The sequence below is a fragment of the Lithobates pipiens genome, unplaced genomic scaffold, assembly GCF_037356315.1.
Source record: "Lithobates pipiens isolate NorthernLeopardFrog02 unplaced genomic scaffold, aLitPip1_a1.2 Scaffold_25, whole genome shotgun sequence".
NCBI classification, from domain to species: domain Eukaryota; kingdom Metazoa; phylum Chordata; class Amphibia; order Anura; family Ranidae; genus Lithobates; species Lithobates pipiens.
In genome coordinates this window covers 191,974,740-191,997,771 of record NW_027507787.1, presented here as the reverse complement: position 1 = coordinate 191,997,771, position 23,032 = coordinate 191,974,740, and the positions used below count along the sequence as shown (strand labels likewise).

Sequence of the window (23,032 nt, the reverse complement as noted above, 5' to 3'; positions counted from 1 at the left end):
AAATCAACTTTTTTCATCCTTTTTATGGGGTTCGAAGAACCTCAGATATAAATTAACCACTTTAATGCACCCTTGTGACCAGGGAGGATTCGCTTTTCTGGACCTATATACATATTTTCTAGCCACTCAGCTGGTTACGGCCACATGGTGGCTGAATCCTGATATATATAATTCCTCAACCCAGCTGAAAGCGGCAATAGTAGGTTCTATAGATGCTCTTAAGGCCCTTTTATTTAGAGGCCCTAAGGCACCATATCAGCTGACTCCTTCAATGCTCACTACTATTCCTGTTTGGGAAGCCTGTCTTCGATGTGAGCACTATCCTAAGGATGCGTTCTCTCCAAGTGCTCAGCGTAATCCTACTCTTCCTCAATTTTTTAAAGCACCAGAGCCCATCGCATTGACAAAATAGAACATTAAAACTACTCTCCCAAGTGATTACAGATCAGAAATTATCCACTTTCTCTGCACTTACCTCGACTTTTAATATTCCAGGCTCCCATTTATTTAGATATTCTCAGTTTCTCCATACCTTTCATGCCCAATTCCCACAGAATAGTTTAGTGATTAGACAATCTATGTTAGAATCAGTGTTTAGATCTGAGTGCCTGGATAAGCCTACTTCAAGACTATACTCACATCTTACATTAATTTCTATCCTGCCACTAGAGGATCTTAGAGCTAAATGGGTGCAAGATATACCAGATTTAGATGTGGAGGATTGGGGGGCTGTGTGGGGTAATCCTTTCGGTTCTTTGATATCCTTGAGAGATTGTGTGATCCAATATAAACAGGTACATAGAGCGTATATTACGCCATACAGACATAAAAAGATAAATCCTCTACTCCTCAGAATGTTGGCATTGCTCCTCTGCCGGATTCAATGTCTGTCTGTCTTAAGGTCTGGTAGAAACTATTTTTCCAACAATGTCTGAGCAAACCTTTGCCAATATATCACTATTCTATGCAAGAAAAGCTATTGCATTGGAAGAAACCTCATCCCCACACGCTTTCATATTGGAAGCAATTGGTAAATAATAACCTTCCACTGTATAGAGATACCTGCATGAATAGGGGTAGCAAGTAAGACAAAGTGTGGGCAAAGTGGCTGGACAAGTCGTACACAGTATAGATCGTCAATGGGGTCTTGGATGTATGATATGCATGCTCCTATGTGAGAATTGTCTATTGCAATTTGTTTGGCTTCATATTTATTTTTATTTTTTGGATTAATAATTCAAATACCAGATTTCGGAAAATGTATCACTATATTCTCTTTTTAAAGTGTATGATGGTTGGTCGTGTCTTGTTATTTATGTTGTTTCTGTAATTAAGAAATTTAATAAAAAGAAACTTTAACTCATCATTGAAAAATGTTTATTTTTAAAATGTATCTTAACTTTAGCAGATTTTAACAAAAATGTAAATAAAAATTTGCTTCATGATTTACTTTAACTTGCAAATACATGTATTTGAATTTGGGTAGCGCTTAACAGGTTACCTCTCCTGGTAAACACAAGTAGTTAACAGTGGGAAAGGTTTAGAATCATTGTGAGGTTGTTGGCATCTGTAGAGAGAGGTCTCCCCAGTGATGATGTAGACCAGTGGTCATCAATCCTGTCCTCAGGACCCACTAACAGACCAGGTTTACAAGATAACTGAAATACATCATAGGTGATATAATTTGCTTCTCAGTGATTGCAGTTTTATGGTCTGCATCTCCCCAAGGTAATACATAAAACCTGGCCTGTTAGTGGGCTCCGAGGACAGGGTTGATGACCACTGATGTAGGCAACAAGAAAAATCCCCCAAACAATTCTAACCCTTTCGAATGCCACTAAAAAGGTCTACAAAAAAGTTTCTGCTGGAGGTCACACTTAAAGCAGTTGTAAACCTGGGTAACCAAAAAAAAAAAAAAAAACCCTGCAAGACAAAGGCATAATGAGCTAGTATTCATAGCATACTAGCTCATTATGAATTACTTAGCCAAGAGCGAAGAGGTTACTTCTGGGTATCGCGGCTCCAGCGTCATTATTGGCCAGAGCCATGATGCCATCACTCCTGCACATGCGCGTGGGAGCCGCCGGGAATGGCACAGTACAACTGGAGCAACGGCACATACATGCCATTGATTCAGTTGGCTTAAGTGCGCATGTGCCAGTGACGTCGGCACATGCAAATACAGGGATATCTCCTAAACCTGCAGGTTTAGGAGATATCCAGTGTAGCTACAGGTAAGCCTAATTATAGGCTTGCCTGTAGTTTAAAGGTTTTACAACCACTTTAAAGTAAAAATAAAAAGGCATTTTCCTTTCTGTTATATACATTTCTTTTTCTAGTGCATGTATTGTAAGGGTTGCTATTTTGTGCCTACATATCACAAGATCACTATTGCGTTGATCCCCATATTGCTATAATGTAGTCCCCTGTAAGCCTTGCAAGTGGCCGCTTGTGCTCAAAATTTTTTTTTGGGGGGGGGGGGGCAAAAACAAACTGAATTGCAGTCTCACTGTGCCATCAAATGCAGCCACTGTGCCCCTGCCCGATACTTACCCCGTCTCAGTGGGGAAGTGGGTGATGGTGGAGAGTGGTGTCCTCCATGCATCCTCTCCCATCCTTTCCTCTTGATAGCCATCCAATCACAGCGCCTGTCGTTTTAACCAATCAGGCAATGGGTAACAGACCCGAGCACCTGATTGGCAGAGAGGCAGCTCAGTGTTAGGAAAGTGATTATTCATTCACTGTTCTAACACACCTGGGTGAACTGCAAGCACCAAGCATGGCACTCAGTCACCTGTTTTGATGCCTATTAGAGCCTACGGCTCTAATCAGGTGCTTATAAAACACACACTCCCCTCCCCCGCACCTGTAGTTCAGTACCCAAAAAAGGGGTCGGTGCCTGAATAGGGGGTGTCAGCGACTGCCATGAATAGATTCATGCTATGCATGAGTCTATCCATTGGTCATAGAGGGGGTGGCTGGAGAGAGGGGGTGGCTGGAGAGAGGGGGTGGCTGGAGAGAGGGGGTGGCTGGAGAGAGGGGGTGGCTGGAGAGAGGGGGTGGCTGGAGAGAGGGGGTGGCTGGAGAGAGGGGGTGGCTGGAGAGAGGGGGTGGCTGGAGAGAGGGGGTGGCCTTATGGATGCACCGCCACTGGGCCTGCATGTGTACTGCATGCACTTTATTAAACCCTTGAACTTTATTTTATATAGCATGCTGTTACTGTCCAAGTATTGTCACAGCACTACCTGTGCCACCATTACACTCTTAAATTTTAATGACATGATTTTTTTGGATTCCACCCCCCCCCCCCCCCAACAAGGAAATCTTTAGCGACTCAGTTTTGTCATCTGCTTATTATTAGTATTTTTAGATTATTTTAAATGTATGTTTTCTGAAAATTGTTTTGCTATATAGGAGGAACTATGCTAAAATATAACCTACTCAAGTGGTGAATATGCTAGGTACATCATTGTTAAAATATTTTCAGGTTTTTTTGCTAAATTTCTTTTTAGTCAGTGTCTTAAAAGTACTGTAGCTAGAGGATCAACAAAACTGCTATGCAATGACAGGTTATCTTTAAGACTAAAGGGTGAACTGTAGTGGTTATTTAGAAGCAAACAAAATCCCCCACTTGAGCCATGTATTTCCTAAAGTCAAATGTGATGGTCATTCATAAACTTTAGAGCATCACCAAGTTTAGCAGACTTTGGTTAAACGTAAAAATCTGGTCTGTTATTCTATATTCCAGGGCTGTGATATATATCTAGTTTAGCAATGAGTGGATTGACCCTTTATTTTTCAAATTATTTGAAAAAGTAAGATATATCCATAGATAATAGTTTTTAAAGACCATGTTAAAAGGATTTACCATTATCTATGATGGGTGTCAGGACAACAAACAATACAGGGTTATCCAAGTAAAATTAAAACCTGTAGCTTCAGTTGCCCATAAATGTAGGTTGATGCTGGAGGGGACAAAACTCACTAAATTATCGGTACAACTAGTTTTTGGTTTAGAAAATATTCATTTTTAAAATCAAATTTATGTGCTTGACCAAAATTAGGTCAAATAATTTTAACTTGGTGTCCACAACAGTGAAATTCGTGCTTATCAAAAAAAACAAAAATAGATTTCAATCTGTAATAAAAAAAACTTGAATGTAACACAACATCTGTGTATAAATTATAACAAAAAGGATACATTTATCATATACATTGAGAATAGTGTTGCACTGTCCCTTTAGGCTGGGTTCACACCGCACTACAAAGCGGCTCACAGCCGGGGTCCGATGTGTCCCTGTTCACCGTTTCAGGTCCGATTTCAGCCCGAATATTTGGCTGAATTTGGATCCGAAACAGACCAGAAGACGCACAGGACTCCTGTGCAATTCACACCGAAGCCACTCCAGAGATGTGTGAGCCGGCTTCATAGAAAGCTGGTCACAATCTCTGGACATGCGAATTGGATGCTGGTTTCGCCATGTGAACCCAGCCTTAAATACATTTTCACAAAGCTAACGCAGTGCAAGAAAAAGATCAGTAAACATGTATATAGGTGAACACAAGGTGCTCAGACACATTGTGACTGAATCAAGTCTATTTAGAACCAACGTCATGGTAATACTTAGTGGTGAGTGCTTCAACCTTCGCCACATTAAAAAATAAAGCCACTTATCAGAAGCCAAGACCCCATAGGATAAGAGGTCTAATGCTCTTGATTGCAATAACAGAGCACAGACAGCAGGAATGTAGCATTTCTGTTATATGGACTCCAATCAAATCAGGCCTGGCATTAATACACCAGAGAGAAAAGAATGGAGAACTCCATAGTATAGACAAAATATAATTTGTTTATTAAAAAACAAAAGAGATACTCAAAGTCTGACACAAGCCATTTGTTGCTTGTGCTCCTTGGGGACGCTGGTTGTGAAGAAATGCGTAGGGTAGAGCCTCAGTGGTGATGCCTTCAGGCTCGCTGGCTGTCCAGAGCAAGCAGTGTTTTTTGAATGCGCTGTTAATGTGCAATACTTTGTGAGTATTTCTCTTTGCTTTTTTAATAAGCAAGTCAATATTTCACTATACTATGGAGATCTCCCTTCCTTTCTCTCTGGTGAATTTTTGTCTGGCTGATCCAATTGGACTCCAAGTAAAATAAAAGCTAAAATTTCTGCTGCTTATTCCATAGACCTTCATCCTATGGGGTCTTGGCTTCGGGTAAGCAGCTTTGATGTGGTGAAAGGTGGGAAGCACTTGCCACTAAGGATTGTCATCAGGTTGTTTATAAATGGACATGATCTAGTCACAATGTGGTTTGAGCACCTTTTTCACATATATATATATATATATATATATATATATATATATATATATATATATATATATATATATATATATATATATATATATATATATATATATTTATTGATGTTTGTATTTCTTGCACTGCAGATTTTGTAAATATGTATTTAAAAAGGGGCAGCCTGCTAAACTGGCATTTAAGGCATCAACATTAATTATCTGCCATTACCCATCATACTTACCTCAGAGGGAGAATTTACCACTGCTAGGTTGTAGCCATACAACATAGAAGACCCAAAAGAGGAGAGCAGGGAGACAGCCAGCAAAGGAAATGTTAAGTTCTATAGGAATGAAAAATATATGTGTTAGATAAATGAATACATAGATAAAACAAGAACTACGTATCTAGCATGAAACACATCACACATGAAGGGCAAAAGATAAAAAGCAGATACATTTTAGGAAAAATGTGGAGCTTTCCCAGATTATCTGCATGGGACACTAACCCTTAAATAAACCAAATATCTATATCTATTACAAAAGCAGGAGCAAGACTGGCTTTCTCCATAATACAATAAAACTGCTGAGAATAAGAGATGTAAAAGGCGATCTGAGGAAGAGCCCTCACACGGTAGTGATAGCGGTGAAAAAACAGGGTTACGGCAATTTAGAACTGTGTTCCTGTAGCCTTCACGCTTAAAAGCGTCAGTCCATTTGCAGAATTTGGGCAACTGTGGGTGGGCTGTGATATTATTTTGATGGGGGGGGGGGGGGGGGTGGTCTTAATGTTTTATTAGAGTTCCCTAAAGCATTGTTTGACCAACCAGGGACATGAGAGGATGATCATCTGAAACTGATGGCCACAGTCACATCTGCAAAACAATTGTACATCCACTATGCAACCCTATCCATTGTCAAACAACATTAAAAAGATCAGTTGTCCAAAATGGTTTGCCACTGCTCTGCCAGGATAAGGCAAGAACGAATGACATATTACATTTATGCATAACATTGTATAACAATATTTTTGCTGTCAGCAAATACAACCATTTTCAGCCAAACTGGACAGCATTTGTAGGTGTTTGTTGGCAAGCAGCAATTGCCAGCCAACAGTTCCCGGGAGGGACATCAGTTGGGTTACTTTCTAGCTCCCCTCCTATCTGCTTTGACAATAAAAATGCTCAATTTAGCTGAGCTGATCTCGCAAGTTTATTAAAGTCATGGGACGTATGCTGTCCTGAGTGGTCATATTGTGTACACATTTGGTTCCTCTCTAGTATTAATGGGGAACCATAGTTTGGAACAGCGACTTGAAAAACTTTGCAGAAAGAGGCAATTGACTTGGGCAGCAAAAACAGTTGACAACAAATATGATCATTTTTGGTATGTTTGATGTGACCAGGTTCCCTCTAAGAACGGCATTGTGGTGTCCAGGCACCTGGAGCACAGGCCAGCCAATAAAGCACTAAAGCCGTTATATCTTTTGCCTCCCATTGTGCTCTGGTAAATGCCCAAACAGCAACTACAGCCTCCTACTATACAGAGGGCAATCATCATTTCTGTCATGCAAGGAAGAAGTAACACTGGCCAAAATCTTTATGAGGCAGGAATGAGAATTTATTATAGTAACCACTTTCCACAGAGGTCAGTTCCCTGCTTCTAACCACTTAGCACCTGTAGAGACAGAACAGCAGACCTATCATTATTGACTCTGTTAAGGGGATAGGCTTTAGGGTCATTATCCTAATTGACCTAGAATAAAACATGAAGAAAGGGGAGTTATGGGGAGCTTCTTTCAAATCAGTGACCCACTAACTAGGTAGTGGAGCCAGCATCACCACTCTTTGAAAAAATACTTTCTAGCATGTCACAGGTGACCCTTGCTGCTATTTAGGAATGGTCAGTGACCCATCAAGTACTGGAATCAGCATCAGGGTCATAAACAGCCTCAGAGCCTGTACCTTTAAAAATAAAGTTGTTGATGGTAGCTCCCAGTTCTTTCCAGGGTTCACAATAAAACAAATATTTGTGCAAGCTTCAGCTTGAGCTACTAAGTCCTGTTAACATTAGGCTATTTTTCATTGGGAGGAAGCAACGTATGTAGATGCATAAAAATGATCCAAGATATAAGCCTACTGGCTGGATAGTAGAAAATAGAAAATGATATGCAATATTCAATATTTAGATTATAAAAGCCTGAAAAAAAATATATAATATAATATACAGGCCAGCAAAAAGTGTAACTGTTCCAGAATGGACAAGGTTTGGATATTGGAAACAATGCAAAAAAAGTGTTTTAGCATGCAGTATGCATAGCTCCCAACTGTCCCTGATTTTGAGGGACCATCCCTTCCTCCTCAATTGTCCCTCATTTTTGTTCCGATTTATATAGTTGTATATAAAATGCACTATTTATCTATGTATCAGTGTTTTACAATGCTAAACCTTTCATCCGATTTCTAAAGAGTTGTGTCTGTAAATTCCAAAAGCCAATAAAGGAAAAAAAAAAAAAAAAAAAGGGGGGAGGGGAGGGGGGTGTCCTACGCCTACATACTTTTGCTTTTTTACTTTTAGGTGTCCCTCATTCCCATCGCAGAAAGATGGGAGGTATGAGTATATGCAGGAGAGCAGTGCAGAGGGTAAGACAGTGGCCAGCAATGTTCAAGAAAATAGTACATAGGGAATGATGATGGCCAATATGTGCAGGAGAGGAGTACAGGATATGTATCAATAGGTAGTAAGTGCAGGAGAAGAGGATGACAGCAGGCAGTAACTTGAAAGTTATAGCTGTGGCCATTGGTCAGTGTGTGCTTACATTAAATGAGGAGGATTTAATGGTGGACAGTATGCACAGGAAAGGAGTTCAGAGAATATGATAGCAGCCAATGTGTGTGTAAACCCAAAAAACTAAACTCTACTCAAAAAAACTCAAATCACACACATATTGAGAAAATCAATACTCCCAAAGGAAAATAGTGACAAAAAAGGATGCAAAAATAGCTTAAGAAATTTAAATAAATTATATATCAGTGAGTAATATCTTAAGCGTATAAGTACGGCGTGCTGACATCACCGCGTTCTACGCCCAACCCGGAAGTGCAGGCGGCACATGAGAGCCGGCCGGCTCGTTTTCTATTTACACGATCATTTCCTTTTTGATACATGGGAGTGCAATATTATTTTTTTTATTATCCATTAAAGTAAGAGTTTTTACGCTATGCGAGTGCCTTTCTGCTTCTTCATATGACACATGACGCCTTCGTTCCGCGTCTGGAGGTTTACATCAAGGATAAAGGTAGTGTGGCTCATGTAACGGCTCATCCAGAACTCCTGTGCTTTTGCCTTGTTGATCTCACTGACACTGAGATCTAAAATTCTGGTAAGTGGCCCCCTTTCACTGGTGGAGGTGATTTCTTGGATCTCTTTTAACACAGAATATTGTGGGTGTCAACTCCATATCTTCACTTTGAAAGAATCATCACCATCTTTTGATTATTTTTCTGGGACTTTTATTGACTTTATTCCTATTCAATTTCTTTTTTAGTTTTTTTTGTATATTCATTATAATAAGTTGGTGCTGTGTGCTTTCAATAACAATTTATGCGATTTTTATATACAAGGGATATATAAATTTATGCCAATTATACCATTGGCACTGGTGATTATTAACTGTCACTTATACGCTTAAGATATTACTCACTGATATAATTTATTTAAATTTCTTAAGCTATTTTTGCATCCTTTTTTGTCACTATTTTCCTTTGGGAGTATTGATTTTCTCAATATGTGTGTGATTTGAGTTTTTTTTGAGTAGAGTTTCGTTTTTTGTTTTTTTTAGCGCAGCTCATTCTTTTCACTTATCTAGTCTACTATATCGGAGTATTACGATTGGGGTTGCTGCTTGTAGGGAATTTATTTACATTTTTTTTTTAATTTTCTGAATAGCGCGGTTTACTTTTTATATCTTGTGTGTAAACCCAGTCAAGGTGAAACGTGGACTACAGCTACACAGACCAGGCTGTCACTGACAGTGTCACACATTCTGCAGCCACTCACACACAGCCAGCGCTGCAGCTATTCTCTCCTGTCCTGCCAGTGAGGAGCGAGGGACAGAGAACAAGTCTTTGTAGGACTTTATGCAGCAACAGAGAGAGGTGGAGGAAAGACATGCCAACCACCCCGGATCACAAAAAAGAAGAAGAAATTGAGCTGCTGTGGATTGTTGGAAGGAAAGAACCTGCTGGGAGTAACTTGTGGGGGAAATGCCCCAGACACACTGAACCTGTATCACAGATTGCCTTTAGGGACTCCACATCCCAGCATTACTACAGCTCTGTGGGAGAAAAAGGAAGATCTATTCCAAGAACTGGGGATGTGGTGTAACAGTTACACAGTGTAGCAGGCTGCTGTCAGGTTGTTTTGTTGCAGCGTAGGGGATGCAGAGAGGCTGAGTGGTGGACATTTCCTGGTTTGAGAAGAGGACATCTGTGGGCGAGGTCTACTGTGCCCATTTGCGTTGGGTATCTAGCACCCTCTACTTTAGTGTTGCCAAGCAACTCTCCAGGAGGGATCCACCGGAGTGCAGCCAGGAGGGCTGGTGAGTGACAGGCACAATGCAGTCTGAGATGGAAGTAGAGCCAGCGGGACAGACTGATGTCATGGGCAGTGGAGTTGGGCAGCTGCAACCAGGAGGGCTGGCAGGGCCTGAAGAAGACTGACTGGGAGCAGTAGTCCACCAAGGTCAGCTAGCACTAAAGACTTTCCTATTTTTGTTGCTACACTAATGGGGTCTGCAGTCCCTGCCTGCAAATGGTAGTTGCTAAGGCCTGGCTGGAACCAGGGTCAGGCCTAACCATGTGCTAGCTGTACTAGTAACCAAGTATTATACAAAAGAGAGAGGAACAGTCTACACATAAAGTGTTGTGCTGGAGGAGACCAGAACTCTAAAAGTGTAAATAGAGGTTCCATCTGATAATTTTATGGATTCTATTATTGACTTTGTGCATCCCCATATATTCCCTTACCCTATCCAAGTTCAAAATCCCTCAATAAAATACAAAACAAGCATGCGGACTGTTCATTGTCTCAAGAGTGACTGGGAAGGGAATTCCGGGCTGGGCAGGGTGACAGGTGGACCACAATATCCAGAAGCCCCTACGGGGGTACCACTACCGGTAACCTTACCCGAAGGTGTGCTCACTACGAACATTAAGGCAGTCCCCAACTCAGAGGTGAGACACTTGTGTGCAACAATAATAAACAGAGTTCACGTGTAAAATGTTTTGTTCCATGACACCACACACTTGTAACTGATGTATGTCACATATGGAGGAATGTGCAGATCCTGCATCTACTCCACTAGTCCAGTGTAACTCTATTACCTCACTCCCAGTAACAAAATGAAGTCCTGCTGAGCACATAGTGGACCACATGCAAGCTCGTTAACTCATTCCTTCTTGTGCCTGAGGTCTTAACTCTGTAATGTTAGTATGCGCTCAGAGACCAGAAGAGACAGACAGCTACGGAGGAAGTCAGCACACCGGCTCCCTCGCTACCGAACGACCTTTCACCCAACCAGGTACCCATGGAAGCTACCTCCGCTTTGCCTTGAGGAGTTAACCTTTTGCAATGGTGTTACCAAATATGCACCACTTGTATAACTTCAGACCAGACTCATGGCAGTTGAAACAACTTTACTGAAAATTTAGCATAACATATGCAACAGAGTAAAACGTCCTTCCCCTAACAAACTCTAGTTGCAGCTAACCGTACAGGTAAACTACTTTAGGGTGTAGTCCGAAATTGGAAAATCCTAATTGGAGGTGTCCAAGTCACAGGGGTCCCAATGAGTCAGTGCTCCTGAGGTGAACCACAGGTCCCAGCAAGCCTCAGTTCCTGTTCTGACCCAAACTTATTCTCTTTTAAAGATCACTGGAAGAGAGACCGGACCCAACAAAGCCTGTGACCACGACCAGGGAAGGCGGCAAAAACATTAACCTCTTCCCCCTGACCTAGGCAGCCAAGCTAGCCAACTAAACACAGCGGGCAACCTGCCTGCGTGTTGCTGCAGCTGACATTGTTGAGCCCCAGACAGTAAGCTGGAGGAGACAGGTCATGACCCTAGAATACCCTACCATGCATTGCTTAAAAAAGGGACAGTATTTCTTATTCAGGCACCAGCACCCAGGTTTGGAGGAGCTTAATCTCAAGGTTTGGGGCCTAGTGCACTGGCCATTAGGGGAGGGTTTGCTAAAGACTGCCAGACCATTGTCCTAGCATTGCCCCTTAGACAGGGCTTCCCATAGTATAAACTTACCCGAAACCTCACAACTTTTTGAGATAGTAATGAGGGACAAATATTAGCAAAAGTATGTAGCCATAGGGCACACTCCTGCCACACCCCTTAAAGGAGAAGTACACCAGAAAAACATTTTTTTTTTTTGTTTTTTACCACTACTATTTCTTTATACTAAATAAAAGGTGGAATAAATATTTGTGCTATGATAAACAAAAATAAGATACAGCAGCTGAGCACTATAACCCAGATATTAGGCACATAAGCAAAAAAATGTAGCAAAAAGTGCAGTGCTTTTTGACACATTTCTTTATATCAGCTTCTGAAATTTACAAATGCAACAATTTAGAAATTGGATGACAGGTTTAGCACTGGGAAACACTTTTTGAAAGATAAATAGTGCATTTTATATAGAACTATATAGCTCAGACCAAAATGAAGGACAAATGAGGAAGAAAGAGGGACTTTGTTAGAAATTGGGGACTGTTGGGAGTTATGGTATAGGGATAAGGGTTTGGTCCCTAGTCCACCTGTTTATTAGCAATGGCACAAGTTATTTTGCAACCGTTTCACATATTTGTTTATGGTCATTCTCCATTCTTTGATTGTTTAACTATTGTGCAATAAATATCCACCCTTCAGCCCTGGTGTGTCAGAGCATGGTGCTGCTTAGAAAGTTGTGGGCATTGGGAACAGGGGTTCTAAGAAAGCAGTGTCCCCTTCAGGGGTAAGTGGTAAATGTAGAAGCAAGCAGTAAGGAGGGTATTACAGTATAGAGTATGTGCAAGAAATGATGAGCACTGTATATTGGCTGGCAGTATTTGCAGGTGAGGTGTGCCAAATATACTAGATTACCAAACATTTTGGGATGCCTGCCTTTACACGCATATGGACTTTAATGGCATCCCAGTCTATATGGTTCAATATGGAGTTGGCTCACCCTTTGCAGCTATAACAGCATCAACTCTTCTGGGAAGGCTGTCCACAAGGTTTAGAAGCGTGTCTATGGGAATGTTTGACCATTCTTGTGGATGAGAAGGCCTGGCTCTCAGTCTCTGCTCTAATTCACCCCAAAGGTGTTCCATCAGGTTGAGGTCAGTCACGTTCCTCCACTACAAAACGTGCTCACCCAGGTCTTCATGGACCTTACTTTGTGCATGTTGGAATAGGAATGAGCCTCCCCCAAACTGTTCTCACAAAGTTAGGAGCATGAAATTGTTCAAAATGTCTTGGTATACAGACTCCTTAAGAGTTCCTTTCACTGGAAAAGGGGCCAAGCCCAACCCCTGAAAAATAACCCCACACCATAATCCCCCCTCCACCAAATGATTTGGACCAGTGCACAAAGCAAGGTCCATAAAGACATGGATGAACCAGTTTGGGGTGGAACTTAACTGGCCTTCACAGAGTCCTGACCTCAACCTGATAGAACACTTTTGGAATGAATTAGAGCGACTGCGTACCAGGCCTTCTTGTCCATATCAGTGTCTAACCTCACAAAATGTGCTTCTAGAAAAAATGATTAAAAACATTCCAAAAGACACACTCCTAAACCTAGTGGACAGCCTTCCTAAGAGTTGAAGCTGTTATAGCTGGAAAGGGTGGGCCAACTCAATACTGAACCCTACGGACTAAGACTGGGATGCCATTAAAGTTCATGTGCCTGTAAAGACAGGTGTACCACTACTTTTGGTACTATAGTGTATATCAATGGGTAGTATGTGCAAGAGAGGAGTCTAGGATATATATCAGCAGGTAGTAATGTACAGGAGAGAAATGTAAAGGTTATGACAATGGTCAGAAGTATATGCAAGGAATGCAGAGGTTATGGCGGTGATCAGTATGTGCAGGACAAGAGTGCGGAGGATATAACAGCTAATGTACAAGCAAGAGGTGCAAAGGGTATGGCTGTGGCCAGTATGTGCACAACAGCAGTGTGAAGGATATAGTGGCTGACAGTAAAGGAATGAGAGGTCAGAGAATATGACAGCAGCCGGTATATGCAAGAAAGTAATGTGGTGGGTATGGCAGCGGGCAATATGTGCAGGATAGTGTGGAGAATATAATGGCAGGCAGTATGTGCAAGATAGAAGTATAATAGTAGAATGTATTGATGTGCCAGGAGAGAAATACAGAATATGAATACATATTAGTTGGCACTATGTACAAGAGAGGAGTTTGAAAAATATATTGACAAGTATTTGCAGGAGAGTAGTGTGTAGGGAACAACAGCAACCAGTATGTGCTGGTTAAATTCAGAGGGTGACAAAGGGCAGTCCAGTATGTGCAAGCAAGGGTTGCGGAGGATATTGCGGTGACCAGTATGTTCAGGACAAGAGAGTGTAGAGCATAACAGTGGACAGTATGTGCAAGATATGGATGTGGCCAGTTAATGAAGGACATACTGTAATGGTGGGCAGTATGTGCAGAATGGACAATTTTTAGACTAAGACGTTATACATTATAGCGAGGGGGAAAAAAAAAAGTATTTGATAAGCTGCTGATTTTGTACGTTTTTCCACGGACAAAGAAATTATAGGTCTATAAAATGTAATGGTAGGTTTATTTTGACAGTGAGTGACAGAACAAAAATATCCAGAAAACACATTTCAAAAAAGTTATAAATGGATTTGAATTTTATTGAGTGAAATAAGCAATTTATCTCCCATCAAATCAGAAAGATTTCTGGCTCACAGGTGTCTTCTATACAGGCAATGAGCTCTCTTAAAGGGAGTGCTCTTAATCTCAGCTTGTTACCTGTATAAAAAGACACCTGTCCACAGAAGTAATCAGATTCCAATCTCTCCACCTTTGCCAAGACCAAAGATCTGTCCAAGGATGTCAGGGACAAGATTGTAGACCTACACAGGGCTGGAATGGGCTACAAGACCATCGCAAAGCAGCTTGGTGAAAGGTGACAACAATTAGTGCGATTATTTGCAAATGGTGGAAACACAAAATAACTGTCAATCTCCCTAAGCCCTTGTACACACGGTCAGAGATTCCGACAACCAAATCCGTCTGATTTTGTCTGAAACTGTTGTATACACACGGTCGGACAAAGTTGTCGGAAAATCCGACTTGATGACGTTATTTCGTTATGATGGGACTATGTTCATGCTAGTAGCCAATAGCTTTGGTGTAGGAATTTGATCTGAGCATGCGTGGCACTTTGTCCGATCGGAATTCTGTACACATGATCGGAGTTTGTCCGATTGGAGAATTTTGTCAGAAAATATTTCCGGCAAGTTGGAAAATTTGGTCCGACGGATATTCCGACGGAAACAGTCCGATGCAGACCACACACAGTCGGAATATCCGACAAAACGCTCCGATCGGACACATTCTGACGGAATCTCCGACTGTGTGTACAAGGGCTTAGTCTGGGGCTTCATGCAAGATCTCACCTCGTGGAGTTTCAATGATCACGAGAATGGTGAGGAACCAGCCCAGAACTACACGGGAGAATCTTGTCAATGATCTCAAAACAGCTGGGACAAGAAAACATTTTGTAGCACACTACGCCTTGAAGGACTAAAATCTTGCAGCACTTGTAAGGCCCCCCTGCTCAGGAAAGCACAGGCCCATCAGAAATGTGCTAATGAACATCTGAATGATTCAGAGGAGAACTGGGTGAAAGCGTTGTGGTCAGATGAGACCAAAATCTAGCTTGTTGGCATCAACTCAACTCGCTGTGTAATCCCATGGAAAATATGTGGAGGAAGCTGAAGGTTCAAGTTACCAAACATCAGCCTCGAAACTTTAATGACTTGGAGAGGATCTGCAAAGAGAAGTAGGAAAAAATCCCTCCTGAGATGTGTGCAAACCTGGGGGCCAACTACAAGAAACATCTGACCTCTGATTGCCAACAAGGGTTTTGCCACCAAATATTAAGTCATGTTTTGGGAAGGGGTCAAATACTTATTTCACTCATTAAAATGCAAATAAATTCATAACTTTTTGAAATGTGTTTTGCTGGATATTTTTGTTATTCTGTCTCTCACTGTTAAAATAAACCTATATAAATTAAAATTATAGGCTGATCATTTGTCAGTGGGTGTACAAAATCAGCAGGGAATCAAATTCTTTTTTTCCCCTCACTGTAGACACACTCCTAAACCCTGTAGACAGTTTTCCCAGAAGAGTTGAAGCTGTTATAGCTGCAAAGGGTGGACCAACGTAATATTGAACCCTAAGCACTAAGACTGAGATGCCATTAAAGTTCATGTGTGTCCCAATACTTTTGACAATATAGTGTATGTGAACGTCCTTGATGGGAGTTTATTGGATAGGAAATAGTACAATAAATGGGAGCAAATACCAGCTTGGTTCTCATCAGCGACAGCACGTTTTCTATTCCGAGTACAGTAATTTCATTATACACTAACTCTGGTACATCCACTCCGCTCATCACATGTATTTTATAAGGAAGTACATTATAGTTCTAAATCCACCAGCTGTTTAAATTTTTTTCCAATAAAGGTTTGTTTAAAACAGAAATAGCATTAGGCAGCCTGAATGTATCTGCATTTAGGGCATGATGGGTCAATTCTCGCTGAGCCATAACAAAATACACAACAGCATATCTATTCACAAACACCCTAATACAACCTTAACGTATAAGTAAAGTTCATCTAAATTATGTGTATCAATGGCAGCTGGTGCTCAATATTTATTTATTTTTTTTTTTTTGGGGGGGGGGGGGGGGGGCGGAAAACCATCATTGAGGATGAGGGGTAGGGCTGCTGCTCCTCGCTCCAGCCGTGGGAAAAGACAGGGCTTCTTCACCCGGCCAAACAGGAAGTGGCTTTTGAGACCCGATTGGCTGGGAGTCCTAAGACTCCCTGGCCAATCGGGTCTCCGGACCTGCTTCCTGATTGGCCGGGGAGGAGAATCAGGAAGACAATAGTGAATATTAATTCGCTATTGCCACACAAAAAAAAAACTCCATTGAAATCAATGCGTCCAGCAACCCGCATGGATTGGGGGGGTGGCACCCCTGCGCTACGAGCCACCATTGTGTATTTTGCTAAAGCACTGTTGCCCTTTTACAGTTTTTTCCCATCCCTAACAGCTGATTTTCTGAAAACTCTTTGCAGTCACTTCCTGTCTACATGCACTTCAGTGATGGCTGCGTGGTATTTCTTAGTGTGGGTTCGATGATGGTGATAACAGTGATCTGTGCCAGTGTAATGTGTGTTGAAATGGCCACTTGTAACCATGAGAGGCCATGTAACCTTTATCAGATGAAGAAATGGTCGTACACCGAAACCAACAGAATGCTTACTGAAAAAAAGTCTTTATTGTCATATGCCAGACAATCGTGTAGGGTTAACCTTTATCAGATGCCATGTGCAAGAGCACAACTGGAAGATAGGGACAAAACATTGTCACATTGTAAGAGGGATTTTTTTGTCCTTAGGTTATGACCGTCCCCTACCGTGCATGTGTTGAGGGAGAAGTTTGGTTTAGAGCGGAGTTCCAACTGTTAATTTAAAAAAATTTTGATGAATATTGTTCGTTTAAAACTTCTTTTTTATATCACTCTCCTTTCTGGGATGTATCAAAGCTCGATTGCCGATTTCATAGAGGAAGATATCTTATATTCCTCTTTCCTGGCACTTTCTATATTGCTTGTGGGCACGAGAAGCCCACAAGCACCATCTTAGGTGCAGCTGAGCGATCAGCATGCACCGCCCGTTCTCGTGCATGAGGTACGGCTTGCAGCACCGTACACTTCTGAAGTTGCCACAATGGACGGCGGCATTGGAAGTGCCCACCCAGCTGTGAAGAGCAACCAAGCCCTCGCCGCTGCCCACGACTCCTGGGAAATGATGGCGCACATCTCCCAGAAGCACTAGCGAGCACGGGCGCGGAGGGAAATGGCGTCAGGTGCCAGATAGAGGAAAAGGCAGATTACAAGGCACCCCTTAGCAACAGCCAGGAAAGTGGGTGGGTGGAACTCTGCTTTAAGTCCATGGGCACAAGAACAAGCTAGACCTGGAGTGCACCTCCCTGGAGGAACATACATGACAGGCGCTTAAAACACAGCAGCAATCATGGTATTGTATGACTAAGAGCACGACAGCACCCCCCTTCCGATACCCATTCCTGGGATACAATTCCTGTCTCGGCAGCAGACGAGAAGTCGCCCATACTGCTTCCAGAGTACAGTGCCACTTACTCTGTGTAGTCACTGCTACCACAGTATGTTATGGCACACAGAACAGCCACATCACTTAGTAGCTTGACTATGTTAGCAATCACTATATATTGGTGGATGTTAGGTTGTGATGTTACTACAATGCCTCTCCACTTTGTTTAACACTTCTGCTCTGGAGCACATTTTTCTTTTTTTTTTTTATGCATTTTTGGCCAGAAAATGACCTAAAACATTATATATTTTCTGAAAGCAGAGGTCATGCATGATGAAAAGATAATAGTTGCAATTTATTTTGCACAGTGTTCGTGCAATGGTTTATCAAATGCGTAAAATTTTTCAAGGAAAAAAAAAAAAAAAGTATAATAAAATGAATTTTAGTGCAAACACAAAACAATACCATACCCAATTTTTGGTAAAATAAAAGATGGGGTTGCATCGCAGAAATAGACACCAAAGATGTCAGGCCTAAAATTGCCTGGCCCCAATATTGTCTCCCCCCTTCCTAAAATTGCCTGCCCCCAATATTGTCTCCCCCCTTCCTAAAATTGTCTGCCCCCAATATTGTCTCCCCCCTTCCTAAAATTGCCTGCCCCCAATATTGTCTCCCCCCTTCCTAAAATTGCCTGCCCCCAATATTGTCTCCCCCCTTCCTAAAATTGCCTGCCCCCAATATTGTCTCCCTCCTTCCTAAAACTGCCTGCCCCCAATATTGTCTCCCTCCTTCCTAAAATTGCCTGACCCCAATATTGCCCCCCCCCCCCCCCCAAATTGCGTGCTCTGGTTGTCAAAAAAATAATGTAACTTCTTTTTACTGCCACTTCAGTATAAAGTCCGTAGAGATTAATGCAACACCTCTCTCGTTTATTTAGTAAGGAAGTGTGGATAAAGATGTAAAAAGTTAACAACACATAGAAACTATTTTGCCATCAATCAATTTAGAGAAAACAAAGTTGCTGGCTGATTGCTTATCTTATGGGCAACTGTGCAGCTATTCCTTATTAAATGTTCCCAGATAAGAGAACATGTGCACCTGCCTGGAGACAAATGGCGGCAAGGTCACATACCTCATGATTTTTTATTTATTTTTTATGTTTTGGGTTGCATTTACATGCATTTGCAGTGCGTTTATGTTCTGGTACATTTACATGGAAAATATGCACCTTGCTGCTCTTCTTTTTCTTTTTTAATGCACATGAATGGTGTAAACTAGACTCATAGAAATGCATTCCTGCTGCATTTAAGGCTCATGCACACAGGACATTTGCTTTTTACCTCTGGAGCAGAACGCTGCTTAAAAACAACATTCCTAAACCGCGCATTTGAAAGAAGAAAAATGCATAAGAACCAAACTGAGGCTCAACCTCAATATGGAAATGTCTAATATGTGAATTGCACATGCGTTAAGGCTTTTCAAGGGTTTGAGCATTAATAGATTCAGTTGGCCAGAATATTAAGTATATTCTGACCATTGGAATGCATTAATGCTCAAAACGCATGTAGCATTCAGTGTTTTTTTTTTTTCTGCTATTCAGCCACTCTTTTGAAGCTCCTTTTAATGCTTTTCTTTCAGCCTGTAAATGCTCCTCTTTGAATAGTCTATATGTAAATGGACATATAGGCTAATATAGAGGTGATTTTACAGTAAAAAAAATAAAAAGCCTGTAAAAGTGGAAATTTTTTAAGCACAGTGTGCACGAGACCTAAAAACGAGTTCAATAGCATTGGATGTAAATTTGCACTCCAAGTAGGAACATCCAAAGTTATCTGAGAGGTGTAAAAGTTGTTTCTCAGATTATTTCTCCTACATTTAAATACCATAAATACAGGAGGGCCAGTGTGAAGGAGGCCTTAGGTTACATTGATACTAGCTCTCCTGCGTTTAGGTTATTTAGACCACATTCACACCTGTGTCTCTGGCCAACAGCAAGCAGATGAAGAAAATAAATAAGTGTGTGTGTGGGGGGTCCAACAATTAGCTGCAGGAGGCAGCCTCATTGAATGTAATAGGAGGCTGCTGGCATGTAATCACTAGGGATGGGCTCAGGTATTTTTGGATCCTAGTCCCAACGAAGCTGAGCAATCCCGCCAGGAAGCCGTCACTGCACACCATCAATCATAGGCAGTGGGCAATTTCCTGGCCCAGAGCTGCACATTCACATGCATGCCCTGACTGGGCTGCCTATGATTGGCTGTGTGCAGTAATGGCTTCTTGTCCCGATTGCTCAGATGGTTTGGGACTAGAATCCGAACAGGCCTGAGCCCATCCCTAGTACTCACTATGTGGCAAGTGATCGGTTTGCATCTAGGGCAGATAACTCACAGGTAATTGGTGCATAGTGATTACATGCTGCAATTAGCTGTGGGAACCAGCAGCCTCCCATTGCTTTCAATGGGGCTGCCTCCTGCAGCTAATCACCAGGATCACCCACTGATTTTCTCACATCTGCTCACCATTGGCAAGAAACACAGGTGTGAATGAACAGTGGGCACAATAAGGAGCCCACAACATGGGATTGTGGCCGCCGACAGATTAAAGTTTAAATAAAAATTATATATATATATATATATATATATATATATATTTATTTAATTTTAATAAAAAGATATATTTTGCTTAAACAAAAAAAAAAAAAAAATATGGGCTTGTTACGAGGCAACATTTTCTTCACAGGTGCAGGAGGTTATAAAAGCTGCCCGTGTGACTAACTGCTCACATTTTCCCTGAGGTGGCATAGGCTTGAGCTCCCCTTCCCTCCCACCCTTGTCAGTGGCACTGTTATGTGGTTATGTCACCCTTGGATCAAGGAGGGACTTTGTTTTTATAAATTGTTTCATTTATAGCTCGAGTCCTATGACTGAGCGAGTTTAGAATTTGTTTTTAAAATTTGAAATATAATTTATTCTTACACTGTTTCATTTTGAATAAAGTTATTTGATTTATTTTAATACCAATGCGACCTACAATCCCATGTACCCTTAAAATGCAAGAGAAATGATCTCAGAAGGGTAGACAACTTTTATGCCAGAACACTTTTTCCTCCATTTAGATGTGCTTGTCTTTACATCAATTCATGTGCATTCACTGTATCTAATCTGCCCCTGGATGCATGGAATTCTACATTTCTCTAAACGCAGCTAAACCAACCGCATCTAAAACGTGTGCAAATGCACAGTGTGAATTACACCATTTGAAAGCCTTACATGTGTTTAGAAATGTCAGGTTATCCATGCCAGACCAACAGTGAAGAATGAGCTTGGTCTTAGTAAAGAAAGTGTGTCTGTTTTTAGATGGCTTGCCATTGTGCTAGTTCACACCAGATGCAGTTCCGTGCGCTTTTTTTCCTGCACTAAGTGCTAATTCACACCAGATGCAGTGTTTTCCATGTATTCCAATGCCTCTATTTCACACCAGTGCAGTCAGTTTCCAGTGCAAAAAAAATAAAAAATAAATAAAATAAAGAAGAAGTAGAGCATTCTGCATTTTTTCTGCACAGAACTGTTCTAGAACCTAGCAAATTGTATCAAAAATGCACTGCAACTGCGTGTGGTGTGAACTGTAAGCAAAAACGGATTGGGAACCTATGAGTGCATTTTTGTGTTGTGAATTGGCTCTAAAAATGCATGCACAGCATTTTCCATGTATTCCAATGGCTCTAGTTCACACCAGTGCAGTCAGTTTCCGGTGCATCAATTGGAATACATGAACACTGTGCATGCATTTTTAGTGATGAAAAAAAGTGCACGCAACTGCATTTGGTGTGAACTGTCCCTAAGGGCCGGTTCACACTATTACGATGTGAGAATTGGTCAATTGGCCCTAGTATATGAATGGGGACCTTGGATTGTGGGCTCCTTGAGGGTAGGGACCGACGTTCACTAAGGTTGAACTGGATGGACTGGCATCTTTATTCAACCTTACTATGTAACCCAGCGAATCAACTGCGGGTTCCCGCATTGCACCCGACACGCACAGCAGTTCCCACTGCCATATGCAAACTGCTGGGGAGTGTCATTATATGTTAACGACACCCCCATTTCAGCTCGCATACCGCACTGCGAACTGACAGTTCAGACATGAATAGGATCACATATGTGTGAACACACATGCGATCCGATTCTGGTCCGAACTGAAAAAAAGGGTCCTGTACGTGTTTGCGCTGACATCGCACCCGCACAGACATCGCACGTAATGTGAACAGCAGTGCGCTGCGAATTACATGCGACGTCTTCCATCGCAATAGTGCGAACCGACCCTAAAACAACTAACTTGGTGCAGGTTGCACAAGTTTGCAGCAGCTACAACAACTTTGATAAAGCTTGATAAAGCTTTCAATAAATCGCTGACAATTTGTGACACTAAACAGAGAAATCTTTACATTCAGTTATTCATAAAATTATGTTCCCCAGCATTACAGAGACTTACCCCAGTTATATGCTTTGCCGGGAAGGCTGTCTTCTTATTATTATCCATCTATAATGCAGAACTTGTGAGGATTATTTGTAGATTTATAAGGGACAAAAATGAACAGTTCCAAAACTCTAAAAAAAAGAAACAAGTAAAATGGAAGTAGGTTCCTGTGAGTGCAGGCTACATGAGGTCTGTGTCCATTGGAAAATAAGTCCAGTTTAGTAAGCAGTCTTATCTGGTGGGAGAGCTGCAGAAAAAGGACAGTCTCACATGATCTGGCTTTTTAAGAAGGAAATTCTAATCAATTTGTCAAACAGGGATTGCCAAAAAAAATGTACCCGCGGTGTGTAAGGGGGGAGAAATCACATGTTCGGCTGAAGATGTTCTGATACTATGTCAGAGCACACAATTTTCTTTTTAGGTGATGCGCTTGTTTGCATAAGTTAAAAAATAAATGTTTCCAGGAGCATCTGCAGCCAAATGGAAATGTTTATGTGGCACGTAGGCCTACAGGTCATGTTTGTGGTTATGCCTGTTTTAGGAAAGCTCATTTTCACATAACTGTGTGAGTGCAGCACAAAGGATTCTGGGAAACAATGGTTTATGGGTAAGAAAAAAACATGTCCACCTATATTGTGTTTGAGGATATATAGAACAGGTGTGAATTTCTCATTGACTGATTTGAAGTAAACCTGTGTTGTATCCAATCATGGAGAAACACTATGGGGGTTATTTACGAAAGGCAAATCCACTTTGCACTACAAGTGCACTTGGAAGTGCAGTCGCTGTAAATCCGAGGGGTAGATCTCAAATGAGGGGAAGCTCTGCTGATTTTATTATCCAATCATGCGCAAGCTAAAATGCTGTT

At 41.5% G+C, this 23,032-nt stretch overlaps 1 protein-coding gene across 1 annotated transcript in view; it reads right to left on the bottom strand.

Moving 5' to 3' along the window:
* Positions 1-22,432, bottom strand: part of LOC143930762 (solute carrier family 2, facilitated glucose transporter member 9-like) — a 107,575-nt gene extending 85,143 nt beyond the window's left edge. The window contains exons 1-2 of the mRNA XM_077455338.1: positions 22,180-22,432; positions 5,541-5,639 (exon numbers count right to left, since the gene is read on the bottom strand). Of these exons, the coding sequence (XP_077311464.1) occupies positions 5,541-5,639; positions 22,180-22,227 (147 nt within the window). The 5' untranslated portion in view covers positions 22,228-22,432. The remainder of the gene's footprint in view (positions 1-5,540; positions 5,640-22,179) is intronic.
* Positions 22,433-23,032: the final 600 nt, after the last annotated feature.